The sequence below is a fragment of the Anopheles funestus genome, chromosome 3RL, assembly GCF_943734845.2.
Source record: "Anopheles funestus chromosome 3RL, idAnoFuneDA-416_04, whole genome shotgun sequence".
Taxonomy (NCBI): Eukaryota; Metazoa; Arthropoda; class Insecta; order Diptera; family Culicidae; genus Anopheles; species Anopheles funestus.
Window position 1 is genome coordinate 8,680,005 of NC_064599.1, and position 19,262 is coordinate 8,699,266.

General features: G+C 42.9%; 1 protein-coding gene across 6 annotated transcripts in view; it reads left to right on the forward strand.

The window, feature by feature from the left end:
• The first annotated feature begins 481 nt into the window (after positions 1–481).
• Positions 482–19,262, forward strand: part of LOC125770622 (DNA N6-methyl adenine demethylase) — a 161,339-nt gene continuing 142,558 nt past the window's right edge. For all 6 annotated transcript variants that reach the window (XM_049440461.1, XM_049440462.1, XM_049440463.1 and 3 more), the window contains exons 1-3: positions 482–596; positions 14,893–18,046; positions 18,263–18,403. In XM_049440461.1, the coding sequence (XP_049296418.1) occupies positions 16,781–18,046; positions 18,263–18,403 (1,407 nt within the window). In that variant the 5' untranslated portion in view covers positions 482–596; positions 14,893–16,780. The remainder of the gene's footprint in view (positions 597–14,892; positions 18,047–18,262; positions 18,404–19,262) is intronic.

Below are 19,262 nucleotides of genomic sequence, written 5' to 3' on the forward strand. Positions count from 1 at the left end.
ATAAGATTGTAAAGATATGTTTTAAACTTTAAATATAATTCATTAGCATCTTTTCAAGAGATCTATTAGTCAAAATTAAAATGGAAACAGTTTATGTAACAGAAAGTATAATATTTATTATAAAACTCATTTTATCTAAAAAACAACATAAAATTTGACTTTGTCAAAAACAATTTGGAAATGGTAGAGAATTAAATTTTTAAAAATAGTTTAAATTAAATTCAATGAAAATTAAAAATAGTTAGCTAAAGTAAGTAAACATTTAATTTCAACCCGGTTTATCGAACTCTTGCAGTTTGCTCCTTGCAGTACACGCAGTACCCGCCTGTTGTTTGGCCATCCTCAAGCGCCGATCCAGCCGAACACAACATAAAAATGCGTGCGAAGGAATCAAACTTTGCCGAGCGTAAGCCGAACGGCCGAATGCCGTGCCGGTCCGAACACGCCATGGCTGTTCGGGTAGTGGCTTCGGAACGACCGCGTGCCGTTCGGGCTTGGGCACACATTTCAAAATTGCCTCTCAAAGCGTGCGGATGTACGCCGTCCGTACTCGCGTCGAGTGTTGGGTTTTGAATTCTACCAGTGCTACGTAAAATGTGAGTATTGTGGGCCCTGCAACCCGGGGTGTCTCTTGTGGCATAAAATATTCGTCCGGAAAATACCCCCCCCACCCGGTGGGAGGAGGAAGTTCGATATAGATTTAATGTTTGGTGTGTTTTGGTGTTTCATAATACGCGTACCGGCATTGTTATTGGGCTTCAAAATGGGGAAAACGTGTGTGTGTGCGTAAAAGTGTGCCAGGTTTGCGTGTGTATTGCAGTGTACGAGAAGCTTGTGCAATCGCGGAATAGTTTTTTGGATAATAAAAAAGTGCGTCACACAAAATGCTAAACTGGTTCCATGCACCACCTGCAATAAGTGTTGTGTTTTAGTTGTGGTAGTAATAATAAAGCGCGTCGTGTGACTTTAGTGATAGGAGAAAGAATAAAAGAATATCCTGCAGACAAACACACGCACACTAATTTGACAACGCAGTGTTCTGCTTAGTGGACGGTGGAGGCTCGCATCTCTGACTAACGAGAACGAGTGTAGGAAGAGTAAAAAGAAGCGAAAACACAAAACAGGCGAAAAGAAATAAATCGAAATGCTCATGATGGATACACACAATTTTAGATCAAATCAATTGGCTCTAATCAAGAGCACACGAGAATGCTGCGCTAACCATAATGTAGCGTCCAGCTTGGTGCTGCGGCTTCTGCTGCTAGTGGTGCGTGTATGAGAGTGTGTGAGAAACAAGCGGTTTGCCACCATTCACTGGTATCGGGCCGTTTACCTACACGAGGTGGAAGAGCGAAACGCAACAAAGAATAAAAAAAGCAGCAGCAAACGACCAATCCTCGTGGATGACGTGCTGACGATAACGAAAATGTGTGATAACAAACCGTTTTAGCCGTTTTATGCGCGCCCCATTACGTACGTCTGTGCTGCTTTACATACACATGCGGCTGTGTTGCGGCTATGCTTAACGTGTGGAAAGTTGTTGCGTGCGGCATTGTTGTTGTTGTTAGTAAAGAGAGTAAGCGTGTGGAATAGTTCAGTAGTGAACCGCACACTGAAGGTTTAAACTAGGCTTTGTAAACATGGTTTTTATAGTTGACAGTGACGCGTGCAGTTTGTTTTTGGAATTTTGAATTTGAATTTTGGAAAACGTCAAAAAAATGTCAAAGATTGCATCAGCCGGCAAGGATACTACGTGGAGTGGAGGAGTGTTTAGTGAAATGAGTAGTGAATCACGTGAATTCCAGGGTCGCCGGGGAGGGCTTTATGTTTGCTTGCTTGTGAAGTGTTTATTTCTTTGTGACTGTGCTTGAAATCATCAACCGGAGCTGATGTGTATCAGGATAAGGAATAAGTATTCTTCTCATAGTGTTTTCTGCAGTTTTTGTTTGATCTATCATCTTACCAGGCCGGATATAGCAGTACATCAAAAGAGTTGTATTTGTCGAGCGAGCAGAGAACCATTGCAATCGATTCCACAAACCCGCTGCATACAGGGGCAAGATAAAAAGCGCTTTATCATACCGATCTACACACATCGACGACAAAGAGGCAGCACCCAAAACGCGTTTCATGTGACACCAGTGTGGAACGTAACTTGATGCTTGCCATGCTCGTGTGTGTGCGTGTGTACCTTTTATTAAAATTTGTAATGACTTTATCACAGCGACTTGTCCAACACACCACTCCGAGCCGAGAACAAGGCTTAGTTAGGCACACAAACCGATCTATCGCGCAACGGAGTATTTTGATTTTTCAATTACGATTATGATGAAATGGCACCGATAAGCGCGGGTTTTGGGTGACGATAACCGTAGCGTGCCTTTGGCTTGTGATAACACGGCATGCCTCGCACGGTTCGGACGCGCACCATGCTTTTATTTTGCCTGTTGTACAACAGCAAACGGTGCGCGCTCGACTGATGTGTACGGTGACATCGGTCGCCATGACACACCACACGGAAACGAGACCGCATGCAGGAAGTGATAAATTCATAAATTTAGCTACAGGATTGAGTAATGTGCCCGGTTCCCTCGGGCGGAATGCAAACGGAAAAATTGGGACCGGAAAATAAAAACCCCCTCTCTTCTCTTCTTACCGCTGAAATGCTGAGCTCTGAGCATTGTTGGAGATTTTCCATCGTTCGCATAAATTTCTTGAAGCATTTTTTCTGCAAAACACATAAATTCATATGAAACCTTTTCCTTTCTTTTTTTAATTCCCTAACCCGAACAAGCTGATCGACAGTATCGACAGCCGGAAAGAGGTTTCAGGCATCAGGGATCACACAGCAACACCAAGATGAAGATAAAAAAAACCGTTCATTAACCATTGAACCGTACTGCTGCAAATAAAAAAGGGAGACGAAAAGGAAAAAGAGAAAGAAAGCAAAATGCATTCTTCCAGAGGCGTCTCATCTTTCACAATGCAACTCAATACATAAACCAGACAAACACACACACACACACACAGACGTACTATCCATCTAAAGCTGATCCCGGATGTTAGACAACGGTGTGACGATCGTTATGTTCTGGGCTTTAGATCACGACACCTGGACAGACACGAAGAATGGTTGGGATAATGAAAATGCCGCATCGAAAGGACTTCCTATCTGATGGGAACCTCACCTGGTTGGATTTTAATTCCTATTGCTATTAATTCTACGATTTGAAGATCCGTCCGTTTGGGATATTTACGATCTTCCTGTCGGTAGAGGCGTAATATTCAAATGATGCCAATTTTTTGCTGAAGACGCAATTGCATGTCGCCATTTTTAAGAACTGCGTAAAATTCCACCACAACTCCCACACCGTGTGTGCGTCAAATTTGAACAGTTCTCAAGTACAACAAGGACATCAAGAAACACAAAAAAACCCTGAAGCACCACGCTTGAGTGCAGAATGGGGAGTTGATTTTCCTTTTGCTGTTGTTGCTCTAGTTGTTCGTCACATACCACTCCTCAGTTCATTACACCCAAACCGGCTTAAAAATCCCGAGCTTCTGGTTCAAGAGCCTCTTCATCGGATATTGTGTTTTTCGCGAAAAATGCACTCCCCATTTTACGGTCGCGTGCACTGCGAATGCAGCAAAAGAGGCGAGGGGGGAGGAGAACTGTGACGGTTGGGCGCAAGATGCAGGAGCAGGAGATTCACTTTCCCGGTGTGTCCCTTTTGCGATGACAGAAAGGCACGTTTCCTGTATGGGAAGCGGCATACGGCTAAGTTGGGGAAGGATTTTCGGTAGTCCAGAGGAGAAGGATGCTGTTTTTGGAGAGTTCTTGTAAAGCATCTTGTTGGGGTTTCTTTCGGTTTTTGGCGAAAGAAAAGGATTTGCTATCTGATGGTACGGTGCGTTGCCCTTTAGGGCCGCGTTTCTGTTTTAGGCGGGAAAAGATAAAGTATGCAACATAATGAATGGCATACTTTTGAGAAGGTACTAGCTAATGAGCTGAAGAAAGACCAAGCTTTACTTTACATTACTGTGTATGTTGGAAAAGGTGTGTATTAGCAAGAACCAAAAACTAGTCATCTCGGCATTGCCATCACATTGTTGAATAATGGTCTTTTTTGACACAATCATGAAGGAATTTCCTTTTTTTGCTGTCAGTTTGACAGAAAGATTGTGCACAATATATTGGCAAAGGATGCCACCATCTGTCACCCTCAGATTGGTGACAATACGGACGAGAAGTTCATTAATAAATTCCTCTTAATCATCCATATTTTCTATCCAGGGATATCATCCCGTCTGGCAATTGAGGATTGAGTAGAACGATCGATCGTAGAATTCATTTCTTCTTGCGTTGAAGTTCGAAAGGATAGTACTGAGCAAGTTGCGTTACGTTCCATTTGCTATTGCTGGTAGCTCTCAGTCTTTCGTTCAGTTTCAGTTCTTCATATCCACTGACTGAACGATGTGGGTATGGTATAAATCAAATCTTACTTGAAAACTTCCTTCCCCAAAGAAAGGGGAATATCCTGGCGAAGGAAGAGTACAGAAGGTAGGGATTTGGTAAGATATCCTCACCGTAAGCCGTGGGTGATCGGTAGGTGGCTAGAAAGCCGGGCAAAAATAAATCCGGATGTCTCCGTGCGGTGCAGAAGAAGAAGCTCGGAATTGTTGGAAAATAAAAACTTCTGCCCAGCGTCACGTGAGGAACGTTCGGCGGGGCTTCTTCGTATAAAGAACTCTTACTTCCGCTTTTTGATATCTTGCGTTCGATTTGCCAACTTTTCGTGACGTGGTTCTTTCGACCTCGGGTTTCGATTCCTGGTTGCAGTACAGCCTGTAGTATCCTCACGTAGATAAAAGAAGACGGAAAGCGTACAAGTGACAGAATAGTCGAACGGACAAAATACCAAAAAAATGCTGCTCCAAATGGAAACGCTTAACGTAAAAGAATCGACCAACTGGTACGGCTGGTATTGGAGAGTTTGGGGTTTTTTTGTCTTTTTATTCTCTCCCCAACAAACACGTAACAAACAGACCAGATCAAACCTAGCGCACAGGATGGCTAGAAGGAAGAAATAGTCTAAAGGAACTGTCCAACTAGTGGGACAAAAAGTCCCCCTTTCCGAGGGAGGAGTAAAACTCAGGAGTACGAAACCTGTGCTTCCGAACTTAGGACAGTAGATGTCCGATTCAAAAAAAAAACAATGCCAAACCGTGACAACCGGCCAGTGCTGCTGGGTGGCGGAATCGAATGGTAACTTTTGAAATAAATTTTAAACTTGTTCTCCCATAAACACCCTTCAAGTCGGTTGTCTTTGTATTTGCGTGCTTTTTTTTGTCTTTCTTTCGCTTTTAACGCTGCAAGGTTCGGATGCTGTCCGAATGGAAGACGATGAACTTTTTCCCTTGGACTAAGATGATTTTTGTTTTGTTTCAAATGTAGCTACCATTCTTTGGTTTGTTTTTTTTTCCTGTGTGGACACTGTCGAACAGAACTCTTGGAAGGAAAATTCTTTTCCTAATGGTTTATTTTTTCTGTAGAAACTGTCAGCAAAAATTGGTTATTTTGTGCAGTATGGTCAACCGTATTTTTCGATCACGCTTTCGTCTGCATGGGTGAAAGATAGTTTTTGTATGATTTGATGCAATGCATTGCAATGCGCGGCATCAAGAAAAATATTTTATAGGATAAAAAAAAGTTGCTTCTTTGTTTTGCAAAAGTTGCTATAAGAAAAAGAAAGTACTTTCCAATATTACTTTGAGCAGGCAAACAAGGAAAAAATAATAAGAAAGAATAAAACTTACTAACAGAGGTGTTCATTAGAGAGGAAAAAATCAGTACTAAAACATTTCATTTTTCTTGTTGTGACTTTGCTTCTTGAGTGCAAAATGATTCATTTTGAAGAAGGAGAAATTATTTACAGAACATTCTGTCACGTGTTTCAAAGAGTAGAAGATAAATCATTCACTATAATAAACCGCATCCGGGTTTTGTCGATTAGTGATGGCGAAGAACTATTTGCTCGAGTTGTCAAAGGAGAACTTAAAAAGTTTTATATGCACAAACAAACTGTCACCTTTTCGATCGTTTGAAGTTGTCTTGCCGGTGACTCAACAAGAATCAACCCGGTACGTGCAGCTTTATGGCCTCCAAAAACCATGACACTCGTGGTGCTGGTGGTGCTGTAATGCTGTAGAAAAGAGAAAAAGCACCCGACACTGGTGGAGATGATGCATCACGTCGGAAAGAGAACAGTTTCTGTTTCTTATCGAAGCCTCCGGGCCCGGTTTGGCACCTGATAACGTGTGTCAAAGCGATGGTTTTCGCTTTCCCAAAAAAGTGGTTTTATTGTACGGCCTGCTGCACTGGGAACACTGTACGAGATGAACACCTTTTTTTTTGGCCGTACGAGTGTATGTAAGTACGACGTCATTCTGTTTCTGTAGAGTCATAGGACACGAAGGATACTCGGTATCACCTGTATCGGAGATTGATGAGATTTTGCGCAAAAACCCACCGACTCGTGATGGTGACAAACTACGTACGGGGACAGCCAAAGGCCAGCTCAAAATAAACAAAAATGCCCATGAACGAACGAAACGGCGATAAAGCGCTTATCTGGAATGCGTGCGTTGAATATGCTGATATTGGCCAGATAAAGATAATTGGTGCCGGTGTTTTTTTTTGTTACCTTTTTTTTGCTGCACGGTATCGGTTGAGCTTATTTTTAGTGGTACACCACGTCAATGCGAGGTAAACCGATGGTAATTAGTGGTCCTATTCGAGCAGCTGTTTTATTTTTGCTGTTGTAATTTCGAGCAACAAATTCACAACTCCACCAACTAACCACAACCAACGTTCAAAACAAAATGAAAGTCGTAGCTTTCCTTTAGGTGGAAACGACTAATAAATTAACGTTGTGTTTGTGTGTGGCATGAAGAAAAACGTAAAATCAAACCTTGCACGCGACAAACACCGAAGCCTAACAAACCAAAACAACACACCGTAAACCTGATGGTGCGTCGTTGCATACGAAAAATCTAGTCGTTTAGATATCCTCACTCAAACACACACACGCAAACACTCATTGATGTTGGGTTTGGAAAAGCGTTAGTACTCTGCACGCCATGGCTATCGTTTGAGTTTTCCTGCTTCGTCATCAAAACCAAACGCTACTTGCCAATGTTAGTCAGTGTGGAGGAGGAGGTACCGAGCGCACGTCATCTTGTGAAAGAAACCAGATGCATTCACCAGGGTTTTTTAGGAAGGAAAGGCAAGAGTTGTGAAGAACACGCGATTGAATTGCGTTTCATTTTCCATACCTTTTGTAGTCACTGCACACACACACACTCGGAACTCGGAATCGGCAAGTGGTCACACGTGCCCACCGTTTTTCGTTGTAGTAGAATCGAATACTACGTTTGGCGGGAAATTGGAAAAAAGTCGTTCGGCGTAAAGAAAAAGGGAAAATGCGCCAAGAGCGGGCGGAAAGGGGAATTTGTCGGATGGAGAATTCTAACCCTCCTCCCATCCCCAAAAACTCATCGTGTTGTGTGTTGGTGTGGTGTATATGTACGAGGGAAAAAGTTCAAGTTCAGCCATGTTTTGTCTTCAGGAGGGTTTTTTTAAGGAGGAGGAGTAGGATGGTAAACGATGACGACGCCGACGTTGGCCACAAATACACTTTCGCTTTCGTCTTCGGATGGTGTAGTGTTGCAGTGTGCGTGTGTGTGTGTGTGTGTAAAAGAGCGGGAAAATTCAATGCCTAGAACTGAACAAACGGCGGCGGGTGCGACTGGTCATGACAACAAGTAGCCTCGTCCGCATTCGGTTATTTTAAGATCTTCCCATTCTTATCGTCTTCCAAAAGTCGTGCAAAAGGTTTTGAGTTAAGTAAACATCGCGAGACATGAACTGTGTGAGAGACTCTTGACTACTTCCGGCGGTTAGTGGTGAAGGAAGTCAACCATCAAGAATAGTGTCTATTTCGAGTAAAGGAGAAAATGCGAATTGAAGCAAAATCTTCTTGAGGTGTAAGGTTTCGGTAGGGATTTCTTCTTGTTCAAGGTTTGGTTTGATATCTTCCAAAATACGATTTGGACACATGACTCTAGATATTTAAGGATCATTGAGGAAATAACCTTCTAAAACTGGGAATTCAGAATATATCAAAATGACCTCAGGATATAACCTCCAATGTTATTTCCATTGTCCACTTTGCATCAATCTCTTTCAACATCATTAGCAGAACAAATGGTAACATTTACTCGATCAAGATGCAGTCTTTCATCCGCAGATTCAAGCATCAAACATTTGCATCTGTTTCCACATTCAAATCATATGCCCAGCGGAATCGCTGATCCAGCGGCTTTATGGCGGAAGATTAATTTATGATCGTTTTCGCAGTCAATTATACAATCTTCACCCACATTTTGAGCCTGAGCCAATTATAATCGCGTGCCCAAACTGTGGCCGGTGGATTAGACATTGGTACCCTGCCCAGTAAACAACAGCACCCTCCCCCCTTTTGGATAACATTTGCTTGTCAACCTTTTTTCGTACAGCGACATAAAACTGTGTTTTCTCCAAAAAGTTTGTCCTACAGGCAGGAGAAAGCGCTCCGTGTGCGGGTTACGCGATTCGGGAATCGGGATTTTATCGTTTGTTTATGGAAAATTTCCTGACCCTCGTCCTTCCCCGGGTTTTTTTCTCTTAGGCTCCCCCCCCGGCTGCAGGAGCTGATCGATGTCATAATGGCGAAAGATAGACGTCTTGCGATTGTGGCCTTTTTTTCCCGAATTTTCTTCCCCAATTTTTGGCCATTGTTTTATTAGGGCCACAATCGTTAAGAACACACACACATACACCTTTTGATTTTCCTTGCGAGACAACAGCGGGTTCACGTGCTCCTGTACGCGTTTTCCCATTTTCATGATAACGGCACGTAAATTATATGCTCACGTTATTGATATGAGTGCCATAAACATTCAATGGCAAAGTCGGCACCGATTTTTGGGGTTGTCGTGTAGTTTTTTTCTTGTTAGGTGGAGGTGGAAGAGAAATAGTGGAAAACTAGAGCATGGTCTGATGGTCGAATATACACCGGAAGTGGTCGCCAATGTGTTCCCGCAGGAACTCCGAAGCGAAACGAATGGGGAACGGTAAATAAAAAAGAAAATATGGAATTTATTTTTTTCCAACAAAAGAGGAGATCCAAGGAGCGCAAAGAAACTCCTTCTCCCACACTTCAAGCACAATTCTTCATGGACGCAAGTTGACCATTTTGAGTGTGGAGGACGGGAAACAAACAACAAAACACACACACACACACTATCCCGCCACGCGTTCCCGCGGCCAGGGAGCGTTTACGCGTGCGAGCGTACGAATAAAATATCAATTAATCTAAATGGTTGTGTTTCGACGATTTATATCCGGCTTACAGAAGTACACATGGATGCCCAACATACAGCCACGTAAAGGATGCGTGCGGAAGTAGCTAAACATTATTGGCCCGGTGGTGATTTTTTATACTTGTTCGGTTCCTTGACGGTGTACGGGGTTTTTCGGTTTTACGCGATAACACTACATCCATTGGTTGAGATATCGAGATTCAAGATGAAGTACGTCGGTACGGTGGTGTGTGAGTTCCAGCAATATATTATGTTGTTTGTTGCTGATTGCCGAACACGAGATATGGACCGTTCCTTCCCAAGGGCAAACCATTGTACCTACGGCATTCCCGGGTTTTGCAAAAAAAAACCGTGTCGATTGCAGTACCGAAGGACTTAAAAATGCTCGCATGAATAATGTACTACGTATAATAAGAAACTTTAACTTGCAAGAAACAATTAAAGTTTGGCAAATTGTATACATTTGACTGGTTGATTTCTTTTTTTTCTTTCGAAATCATCTTTATTACGCTAGCTTTCACTTTAGCGCTGACCAATGTCGGTTGCGGTGGACATAAAATTATAGCCGCAAAACTTTTATCCGAAGGTTACGGATAATTAGCAAGAGTGTCGTTAAGGCACTTGCGTACGCACAAAAAAAAAGTCCCGTTCCGCGGACCGGCATAAAAGCAAACCGAACAGACAGGCTCTTGTACGTCCTTGAATTATGAGAGCTTATGCCTGTTCGGGCAAAACATCTGCCCATCGTTTATCGTTTCACCATTTGCGTTGGTCGATGTCGTCTGCGCTAGCGAAATATACGGGCCACGGCACAATCGTGTGTTAATTGAACATAAATCGATGAGCAGCAGCATTAGTGCGGGGACGATTTTTATTCTTCTGTTTTCCTGTTTTTTTTACATCTAGACATCTAGAGTACAGACGCAGAAATGTGCAGAAAGAAAAAGTGAAGACGTTAATGTGATGTCATAATTATTGGGAAGCTGGTGTAGGTTGGACTGTTTTGTTCTCGGGTATGATCAGTTTAGGGTTTTGTTTTTCTTTCTTTATTTTACTAATATATAAAAGGGACTAATATAAATTAATGACACTTATAGACTCTATTTTTAAACTTGTTTATTATGAAAATTTATTCGGCTGATAAGGAAACAACATTTCTTGAAGTTTTTTCACATTTTGTTGCAACTAGAAGAACATTTGTTTTTCGTTTCCTACTGCTTGCTAACAACTTGCAACTTTCGCTCTTCTGTTTTGCTGTTGTTTTTGGAAGCTCTTGCGCCTCCACCCGAGGAAAGCTTTCTATTTTTAAAAAGAAACCTGGTTTTTTGGACCCATATTCATGGTATTCCTGTTTCAATTTTCCTTTCCTGAAGCGGTTTTGAAGTAAGATGAACTGTTGGTTTCTATTTTTTTTTTGCAAAATTCTCTCTTTACCTTTCTAGTTTTAACACTGGTCAAACAATATACACATGCTTCGGCACCCCTCGTAGGTGAGGGGAAAAAGAAATGCAACAGAAGAGTATGGAAAGTGAGCTTAAAATTTATACTCGAAAGAAAACACCAAAAGAAGAAAAAAGTAAAACGAAATAAAAAAAAATAATTCATCTGTAACAGTTACAGAACGTCGAAGTACAGAAACCAAACTGGATAAAAACATAAGAACAAAACAAAAAAAAGCGCACAGCGCAAAAAAAGCGAAGTATCGAAAAAAGAAAATCATACGAAACAAAAATGCTACTTTTCCATCGGAAACGAGGCTGGAAAAATTATTCAACTAGCCCCTAGTTTCTTTCCCCATCACTCTCCCATTCACCCCCCTCGGGCCACCCTTCTTGTATGGGGAACAGAACACAGGATAAAAAAAAACTCCCTTAGATCGGAAAAAGGCGAAAAGTTTTATAATTTATTTCGAAACTTTTCATGAGCTTTTTATTTTGGATCATTTTGTTTTGTTGCGTGGTGTTTTTTTCTCTCTTTCTCTCTATTTCGTTACCTTCTTTCTCTGGTGAGTTGTTGAGTTCTGGTATATGTTCTGCGGTGTTGTCCCTGTGCGCGATCACGGTCGTGTCAGTATCGTCAACGGTTGATGTTCGGTCCACCGGAGCGGGGCTTGATGTGGGGGCAACAACGACCAACAAAAAAAATCGAAACAACATAAAATAAAGTATTACTATCCTGTAACAACCTTGCGCTGGCTGGGTTCCTTTTTTGGTTGGAGGATGGGCCGGTGCCGAAGGATTTGGTAATGGATAAGGAAGAACTTCCGTTCAGAGGATTAGATTAATATAGCGCTGAAGAGCTTGTGCTGATGGACGTGATGGAAGTTTTAAATGTTGTTTCACAATCATTGGATGCTTTTCATTGTTAAAGTGTGAGGGATTTGCACAAAATTATGTCCAGTGTGGTTCCTATTTGGCTAACAGCTTAACGCAGTGAGATGATACCATCTTCAAATCTTCATGTTTTTTGTGTTTGTATAAATCCACAATAAACTAAACCTAAAAATTATTTCCAAAACAACTCTTTCGTCTCCCAACATTGTGCAAAAATTTACATTCGACTCACTTTCTGTGTGAAGAAGAAAGACACACGAAACGATCAGTGTTCACAGTGGATGGGACTTTACCCGGGAATTACCTTTACGTTTTTTGGGGAAGTTATTTGGATTGCGTACGAGTCGCGACCGGTGAGTGAAAACGATTTTCATCTTATCGCTACGGAATGATTCACGGCTGTCGAAACCGATTGCCATCCACCTGGAACTCTTTAGGCCACGAAATGTGTATCTTCTCGAACCGGTGAAGGATGTCCTTTAAGGGGAAGCTTAGGCAATACCAACACGCTCGAAACGTGGTTTGACTCTGTAACGTCGCGGAGGTCAGGATCTTCGGCCCAAGAAAACATTTACGGCACATTTTCATTTTCGCGTGTCATGCACACACCCACCATTCCCGGTGTCTTACTTATACTAGATGCTGGAATAGATATTCCTGGTGGCTACCGTTCCATCATGCAGCGTTGTCTTCAGGTCTTCAGGTCCTGGTGACAAGCAGCTTTTTGTTGCTGTTGTTGTTCGGTTGCTTCTCCACCGGTCGTGGCAGTGGATTTGTATTCGTTCGTTTTTTAATATTCATGGCTGAATTCACCTCAATTTGATGATGTATTGAAGCGAAGAGCGGTGTGTTGCGTGTGTGCAGATGAGTGAAGAAATTGGACGTGAATATTTCGCCTTCAACGAGGCACAACGGCCATTTCGGATGTGGAAGAAAACTCCGGGTCTTTTGGGGGAAAGTAAACTCGGAAGACGAGTTCGCGGGGTGTTTTTTTTCGCTCGGGATTCGGTTGTCTCGTTTCGGATTCCGGATGGTGACGACTGGCGCAATATTTGCTTTTCATGACTGGGATTACAAAAATCGGGACGCCGCTTCCGCGTAGTGCTTGTAACGATAAGACGATCCGGGACCGTTCGACGGTTGTGGCCACAAAGTAAGCAAACACTGTGGCCGGCGAGACACACGCGGTTTTCGCGGTAGCTTTGCGAAGGTGTAAGGATGCTCTGTTTGTCTTCCTGCCGAAGGTGAGAGATGGGAATCAAGTCCCCAAAAAAAGGGAACGAATGTCACACGAAATTGCCTAATGTTTTTTTTTGGGGGGGGGTTTCGAGAATGGGAATTGTGAGGAATTGTCAAATTTTGTCATGTTTCACTGCGAAGTGTATAATTTTTTTTTTGTTGAGTAATATGTACCTTTATGAGATACGTAAAAGAGTCAAAATAGTTCGAAAATGCATCGCTTTCATAATAAATTTATTTAATTTCTTAAAAATACAGATACAAAATCTGATGCTACCTTAGCGATAACGAAGTTGGTAGACGAATTTGCCAAAAAAGACGAAAAAAATAAAACTCATTTCCATGCTCCTCTTTCCAGACTCTGCGAAGTCTGCGAGACACATGATCGTGTTGCCGGAATGGTTAAGAAAAGGGCAGGCAACAACAGAAAAAATGCGTTTAAGGACAGACAAATGGGCTTTCCCTCTGCTTGAAGGAACGGGAAAATAAATTGTAAATTGAAAATGTAACTCATGCGAAATATTATTTTTGAAATTCAATTTTTTTGTTGGTACTTTGCTCGCCTTATGCTGTTTCGTCCTTGCTGGTGTCCTTGATCCGTCTCTCGCGTCCGTAACGCGATGTCTCGGAAGGTCGATAATCGGGTGACGTACTACCGATACGATAGTCGCATTGTGGAGGAAAAAAATGATTTGACGAACGTCTTCTCAATTTTGTGCCACTATTTCGTAATCTTTCTATCTCTAGCACGAGATGCAATAAAAAGACACGTTAGTGCGCCACTTCGCCATGTTTCTAATCGAGGCGAATTATGTGCGTAGAATATCAAACAAACTTTAATCCATTATTGGTTTACTGCGCGACACGCCGCGAGTAAATAAATCATCGGAAATCTTATCGCGGATAAAACCCACTTTGGCTTTTAATGAATATCTAACATTCAGTTCACTGTGCGTCCCTTGCACGGCAAAGAAATAATACATGAAGGTAAAATTTTAATTAAAAAATGCACCATACATCATCCGACGCCCTGGACGCGAGCGCACGCACGCCGGGAAACTAATCATCCTAAGTCTTAGTGGAACGAAGTTCAATTGAACAACCCTCGTATATGATACAAGAAGGTAAACGAAGGAAAAAAACACACATACACGCACATTCAGCAACAACATTGCCATCGTGCGTTAGGTGTCTCTGGTAAAGTCTTCACCAGCGGAAATTGCGTTTTCCGGCGGCCACCCATGTACCATGTATTACCACGTGCGAAACATCCAGCAGGGAGCGGAATCGTACCCAATAATTCGCCGAAAGTAATTCGCATAAAATTATCCTTCCTTTTTTTGCGTACGTTACGGAGACGCGCCATTCTCGGTTTTGCGTACGCGCGGCGGGTAACTGTCTGGCATTACAACAACAACAACCAGGACAGGACTCGTAAATTTTCCTTCCACACCATCTCTGGTAGTTTCCTGCCGTAGCTCGGTAGCAAGTTTTCAGCACTATGTCAATACGGACTTTGAGAATGGACGCCGTGCTTACTCATCTATGAATTAAAATTAAAATATTCAAAAGAACTCACACCGCCCTTGGTCGCTGTTGATGGTACGGGGGCGAAAGAACTGTTCGTAAGTGATCATGCTAATGTATGCCGGTTAAGAATGTGATGCTGCATTGCGAGAATGTCTTAAGGATACATTTTCGATGGTTGAAAATTAGCTTCTGCACCGGCTAAGAAGTTGGCAAAGATGTATAATCGGCACATGTGTTGATCATTAATAATGCAGAAATAATACTATGAGAAGAATGCATATGCTTTACCCACAGTTGTGTATTTAAATTTTTACAGGTTTTTTTAACACATTAGACTAATTAGTTTCCTTTATTTTCTATTTTCCAGATGCAGTGGACGGCAAATGTAGGAACGTGAAACCAAAGCCAAGCTGAAACGCAAAGCAAAAAGCGCCCTCTAGCGCACGGTGCAACATCAATTCTATTCAAATGAAGAAACTGCAACGGTTTCGCCTAACGTCAAGTTAAACTACTTTAGAAAGATTCCTTTTGCTTCGCTAAATAATTTTTAACGCTATTTATGTATTTATCGTCGTCGCTTAACTTATTTATTTATTTAAATTATTCAACTGTTTTGCTGCAACATCAACAAACCACTGGAAGCAACGGCAAAAGAAAAATAAATTTATGCTTAGTTTAAATTTCTTCAAAACACCTGTTCTAAGTCGAGTCAGTTATATAAAAAAAAAGACGCAACGCTAAGTAACTTATTCGTTTGATTGTAAGCAAATCCCGCAACGTTTGGAAGTTCAACAACAGCAACAAAAAAACCCAATACAAGCCTAACAAGCAGCAAAAGTGCATTCATCGTTTGGGAGGAAACGCGACAGTACAAATTTAAAACAAAATAAAAGATTATACACAAAAAAAGCCCAACGCCAGAAAAAGAAGAAAAACAACAACAAAAAAAGCAGCGGGAAAACAACCTACCAAAAAGATAAAACCAACAGAAAGCGTTAATTATACAACAAATCGTACCCACCCATTCCAAACCGACGAGCAGCCCGTGAATTTTCGACAATAAGGCAAAACCAAAAGTGGCGTGCCGGGCGACAAAATTGCATCCAGTGACGAAAACAAAGGAAACAAAAGGAAAGCAGAAAAAAGTGACACATTTACAAACAAATCGAAAATCATCTAAAACAACCCAGTTCATACAAACCAAAAGCAAAATACAAAACACAACACAATCAAAGTACAAAGTAAATTACAGAGGAAATATTTAGTATTTAATATCAAAGAGTTTAAAAACAAAACTACAAAAGAAGATAGTAAAAGTATCGCATACAGAAAAGAAAACAACAACATTTACATGCTATATTACAATCGTGTACCAAAAGCAATCGTGCTAACGAAGTGTGTAACGCAGCGCGTAACGGTGGAATCAAAGTGTGTTCAGGAATCGTCCGAATCCAACAAAACCAAAAAAATACAAAACAACAATTTTTAATAATTCTTAGCACAAAAAAGCAAAGAAAAAACAAAAAAACCCAATGTGACAAACGCGTGTGACAACCGTGCGAGGTGTATCCTTTTGTTTGTTCGTGCGTACTTCGCGTACTTGCGTGTGGAAGCAAAAAAAAAAAACGTCGTGACCTGTACTATTTATCGGAAATATTCTGACTGTCCTGAGAGTGCGCTAGCATGTAAGCAATCGTGAGCGGTGGAAAAAAAGCAGATAATTCTAAATTATATCCTCAATTTCGGGGTAGTTCAAGCCGACTACAAGCTATTTTTTATACGTGCAAAAGCAATTTTTCCTAGCGTGTAAGTCGTGGTGGAGAAACGGTTAAATTTTACATACCAAAAATTAATGAAAATCCAGCAAACCTGCGCCAAAAACGGTTTGTGCTTTTCCGAACAGAACTACCTCTCTAGTGTGCGTGTGTGTGTGAGTATTTGAAAACTTGGTGGCATATAATTGAACGTGACAGTGGACAGGTGGAAATAAGTAAAGAACAAAAGAAGTGTGTTTCTTGTTTCGCCGGTATCAGTGAAATTGCGCTCGTTCTAGTCGCGCGTCGCGAGTGTTCTTACAGTGTTTAGTAAGTGTGCGTGTGTGTGTGTATGTGTGTGATATTTAAGTAAAGGACGATAGGACGAAATAGTCAGTAGCGAGAAGATAAGTAGCGATAAGGTAACAATTGTATGGTAACAACGGAAGCTCGCCTGGCGGAAGCGAAGATGCCGCTCGGCAGCGGGTTGCGATACGGAGCATGACCTCGATGATGAGTGCAAGCACCGCGGACGACACGACCCAGCAAAGTTTACCGTCGTTCACGTCGTTCTCCGCCGAGCTGGAGCCCTCGTGGGACTACTACGAGCAGCGTCCGGAGCGTTCGAACAGTGCCACGAACGGGTCCACCGATGTGATTGCATCGCAAACGTCCGCTAACGGCAGCTACACGCGTCCTTGGGAGATGGACACCAAGGATAATCGGATGGCGCCTCCGCACGGGCCGCCCGGCACACCGGGTCCACCGCCGCCACCCACCCCGAGCGGGTTCGATCATGGCGGTTTCCCGAAGTTGCCCTCGTTTCAAAGTCAATTTCATAGCTTCACCGATACGGCAATGGTAACGCCGGAACCAAGCTTACCGCAGGTAACGGCCGTACCCGTACCGATCTCACCGAGTTCTGCCTCACCCGGAACGGGCGGTTCATTGACGCAGCTGACGCAGCTAACACCGACACCGTTGCCACCGCTGCCGCAGGGTGGATTCCACACACTGTCGGCGGTAAATTCGCGCCCATATCCGATCGTACCGGCTGCAATCCCGGTACGTGATCTGGCCGGCATCAATCACCATCAGCATCAGTATATCGATGAGCGACACATTCAGCTCTATCAACCGATGGCCACATTCCAGGGCCAAACCATCCCAACGCTGGCAGTGATCAAGAAGGAGATGGTTGACTACGAAATGACTTCCCTCAACAATGGTACCACGTTGCACCACAGTAACTTCCAGAATCCACTGCTCGACAATGGGCTGTTCGCACAGAACGGTACCACCGTGCACCATATCCAGCATCAACCGGCCCAGCTGCAGCACCATCTGGCGCAACAGCATCAGCAGCAGCAACAGCAGCAGGCCACGATCGTACAGCATCAGCCACAGCTGCAACTGCATCATCAGCACAATCTGGTCACGCCGTCAGATCATCATCACAATAACAACAATAACAGTGCCGTTGCCGGTCCCACAACGCCCAGCAGCAAGATGAGCACCACATCCGTCCGGTTGGATCCGGGCACTCCGGCCCAGATAACGCGCATCGACAACCGGAAGAAGGAGCGCCGGAAAATACGAGCTCCATCACTGGAGTCCAGTGCCGAGTCGGAGGGTAGCGCGATGGAGATCGGCGAAAGTGGCAACCCGGGACAGGTGGCGGCCATCTCCAGCACGGCAAACTTCAAGAGTCCAATGCACACCATGAGCATGGACACGGATGACGGTGGTACACCGGGCGAGAAATCGGTAAGTATGAAGATCTTGGAGGATCTTCTCCTTATATCCTTGAGGAACCTCGGTATGATCTCCAAATATATTGGATAACTGGATATATTGGATATGTATTGATCTCCAAAATATTGGACTTGTACTTGGACAAGGATTCAAGACAAGTCATCCTAGACCACATATTTCTGAGGATCGTGAGATGATACTAATGTCAATTCGTTTATTGTTTTGCAGACGAAAAAGAAACGGAAACGTTGTGGTGAATGTGTGGGATGTTCGCGCAAGGATAACTGTGGTGACTGTGCACCGTGCCGTAATGATAAGAGCCATCAGATCTGCAAAACCAGACGCTGCGAGAAGTTGACCGAGAAGAAGGTAAGCTTTGAAAGTTATCCCGTTGTTTGAAGAGAAGAGGCACATTTTTTTCTATTTATGTCGGAGAGAAGTATGTTTCATTTTAAGTAGAAGAAATTCTTGTAGTCTTCTCAAATGAATGGCTTCTGTTACTAAAGATACTGTACATGAGAACACTCATTGGAACATCATAATCGCTTCAACAATGATCGCGGTTGAAGAACTTTTTCTGAATGTCTTATAAGCGATGACCAAACCGTCACCGTCTGTGTTAATGAGTGCGTACGATAAAATCTGCCACTGGAATTAACCGAATTTGGAGCCTTCCAATTGCTAAATAACGGTCTCGCGTTTGTTTGAGTCTGTTTTGGGCCATCTGCCTGTGTTTGTCAACTCGAAACGAGGACACGAATAAAACGGTTAAAATAACGGCCATGGAAAAGATGACTATCGTTGCAATGGCGATACGGTTAGCCGTACGCGAAACTTCTGCGGCGTACAATTGGCGTGTTACTTGTGATATTTATGTGCTCGTTTCCTTCGCAACTGTCTGCCGGAGGATCCAGTGGAGCGATGGTGTGCGCATGCGTACAGGCGTGTGCGCTTATCCCGTTCCGGGAATGGAGCATTAAATGCGCGCCCCACCGTACCAGTAAATCCAACGTATCACATATCACTGTGAAGACAAGTTGCACATGTTCTGCGTTGGGGCACCACGCGCACATTTGCTAAGATAAGGAAGCAATGTTTGTCTTTCGGAAAGGTGTATCGATCAAGTTAGCACAAGGATCGCACTAACTGATCCTCTCTATTTACGACACGGTGGCGTACGTTGTGCGGTATGCTACAATCATCTGCAGAGTTGAGTACCACCACCGGG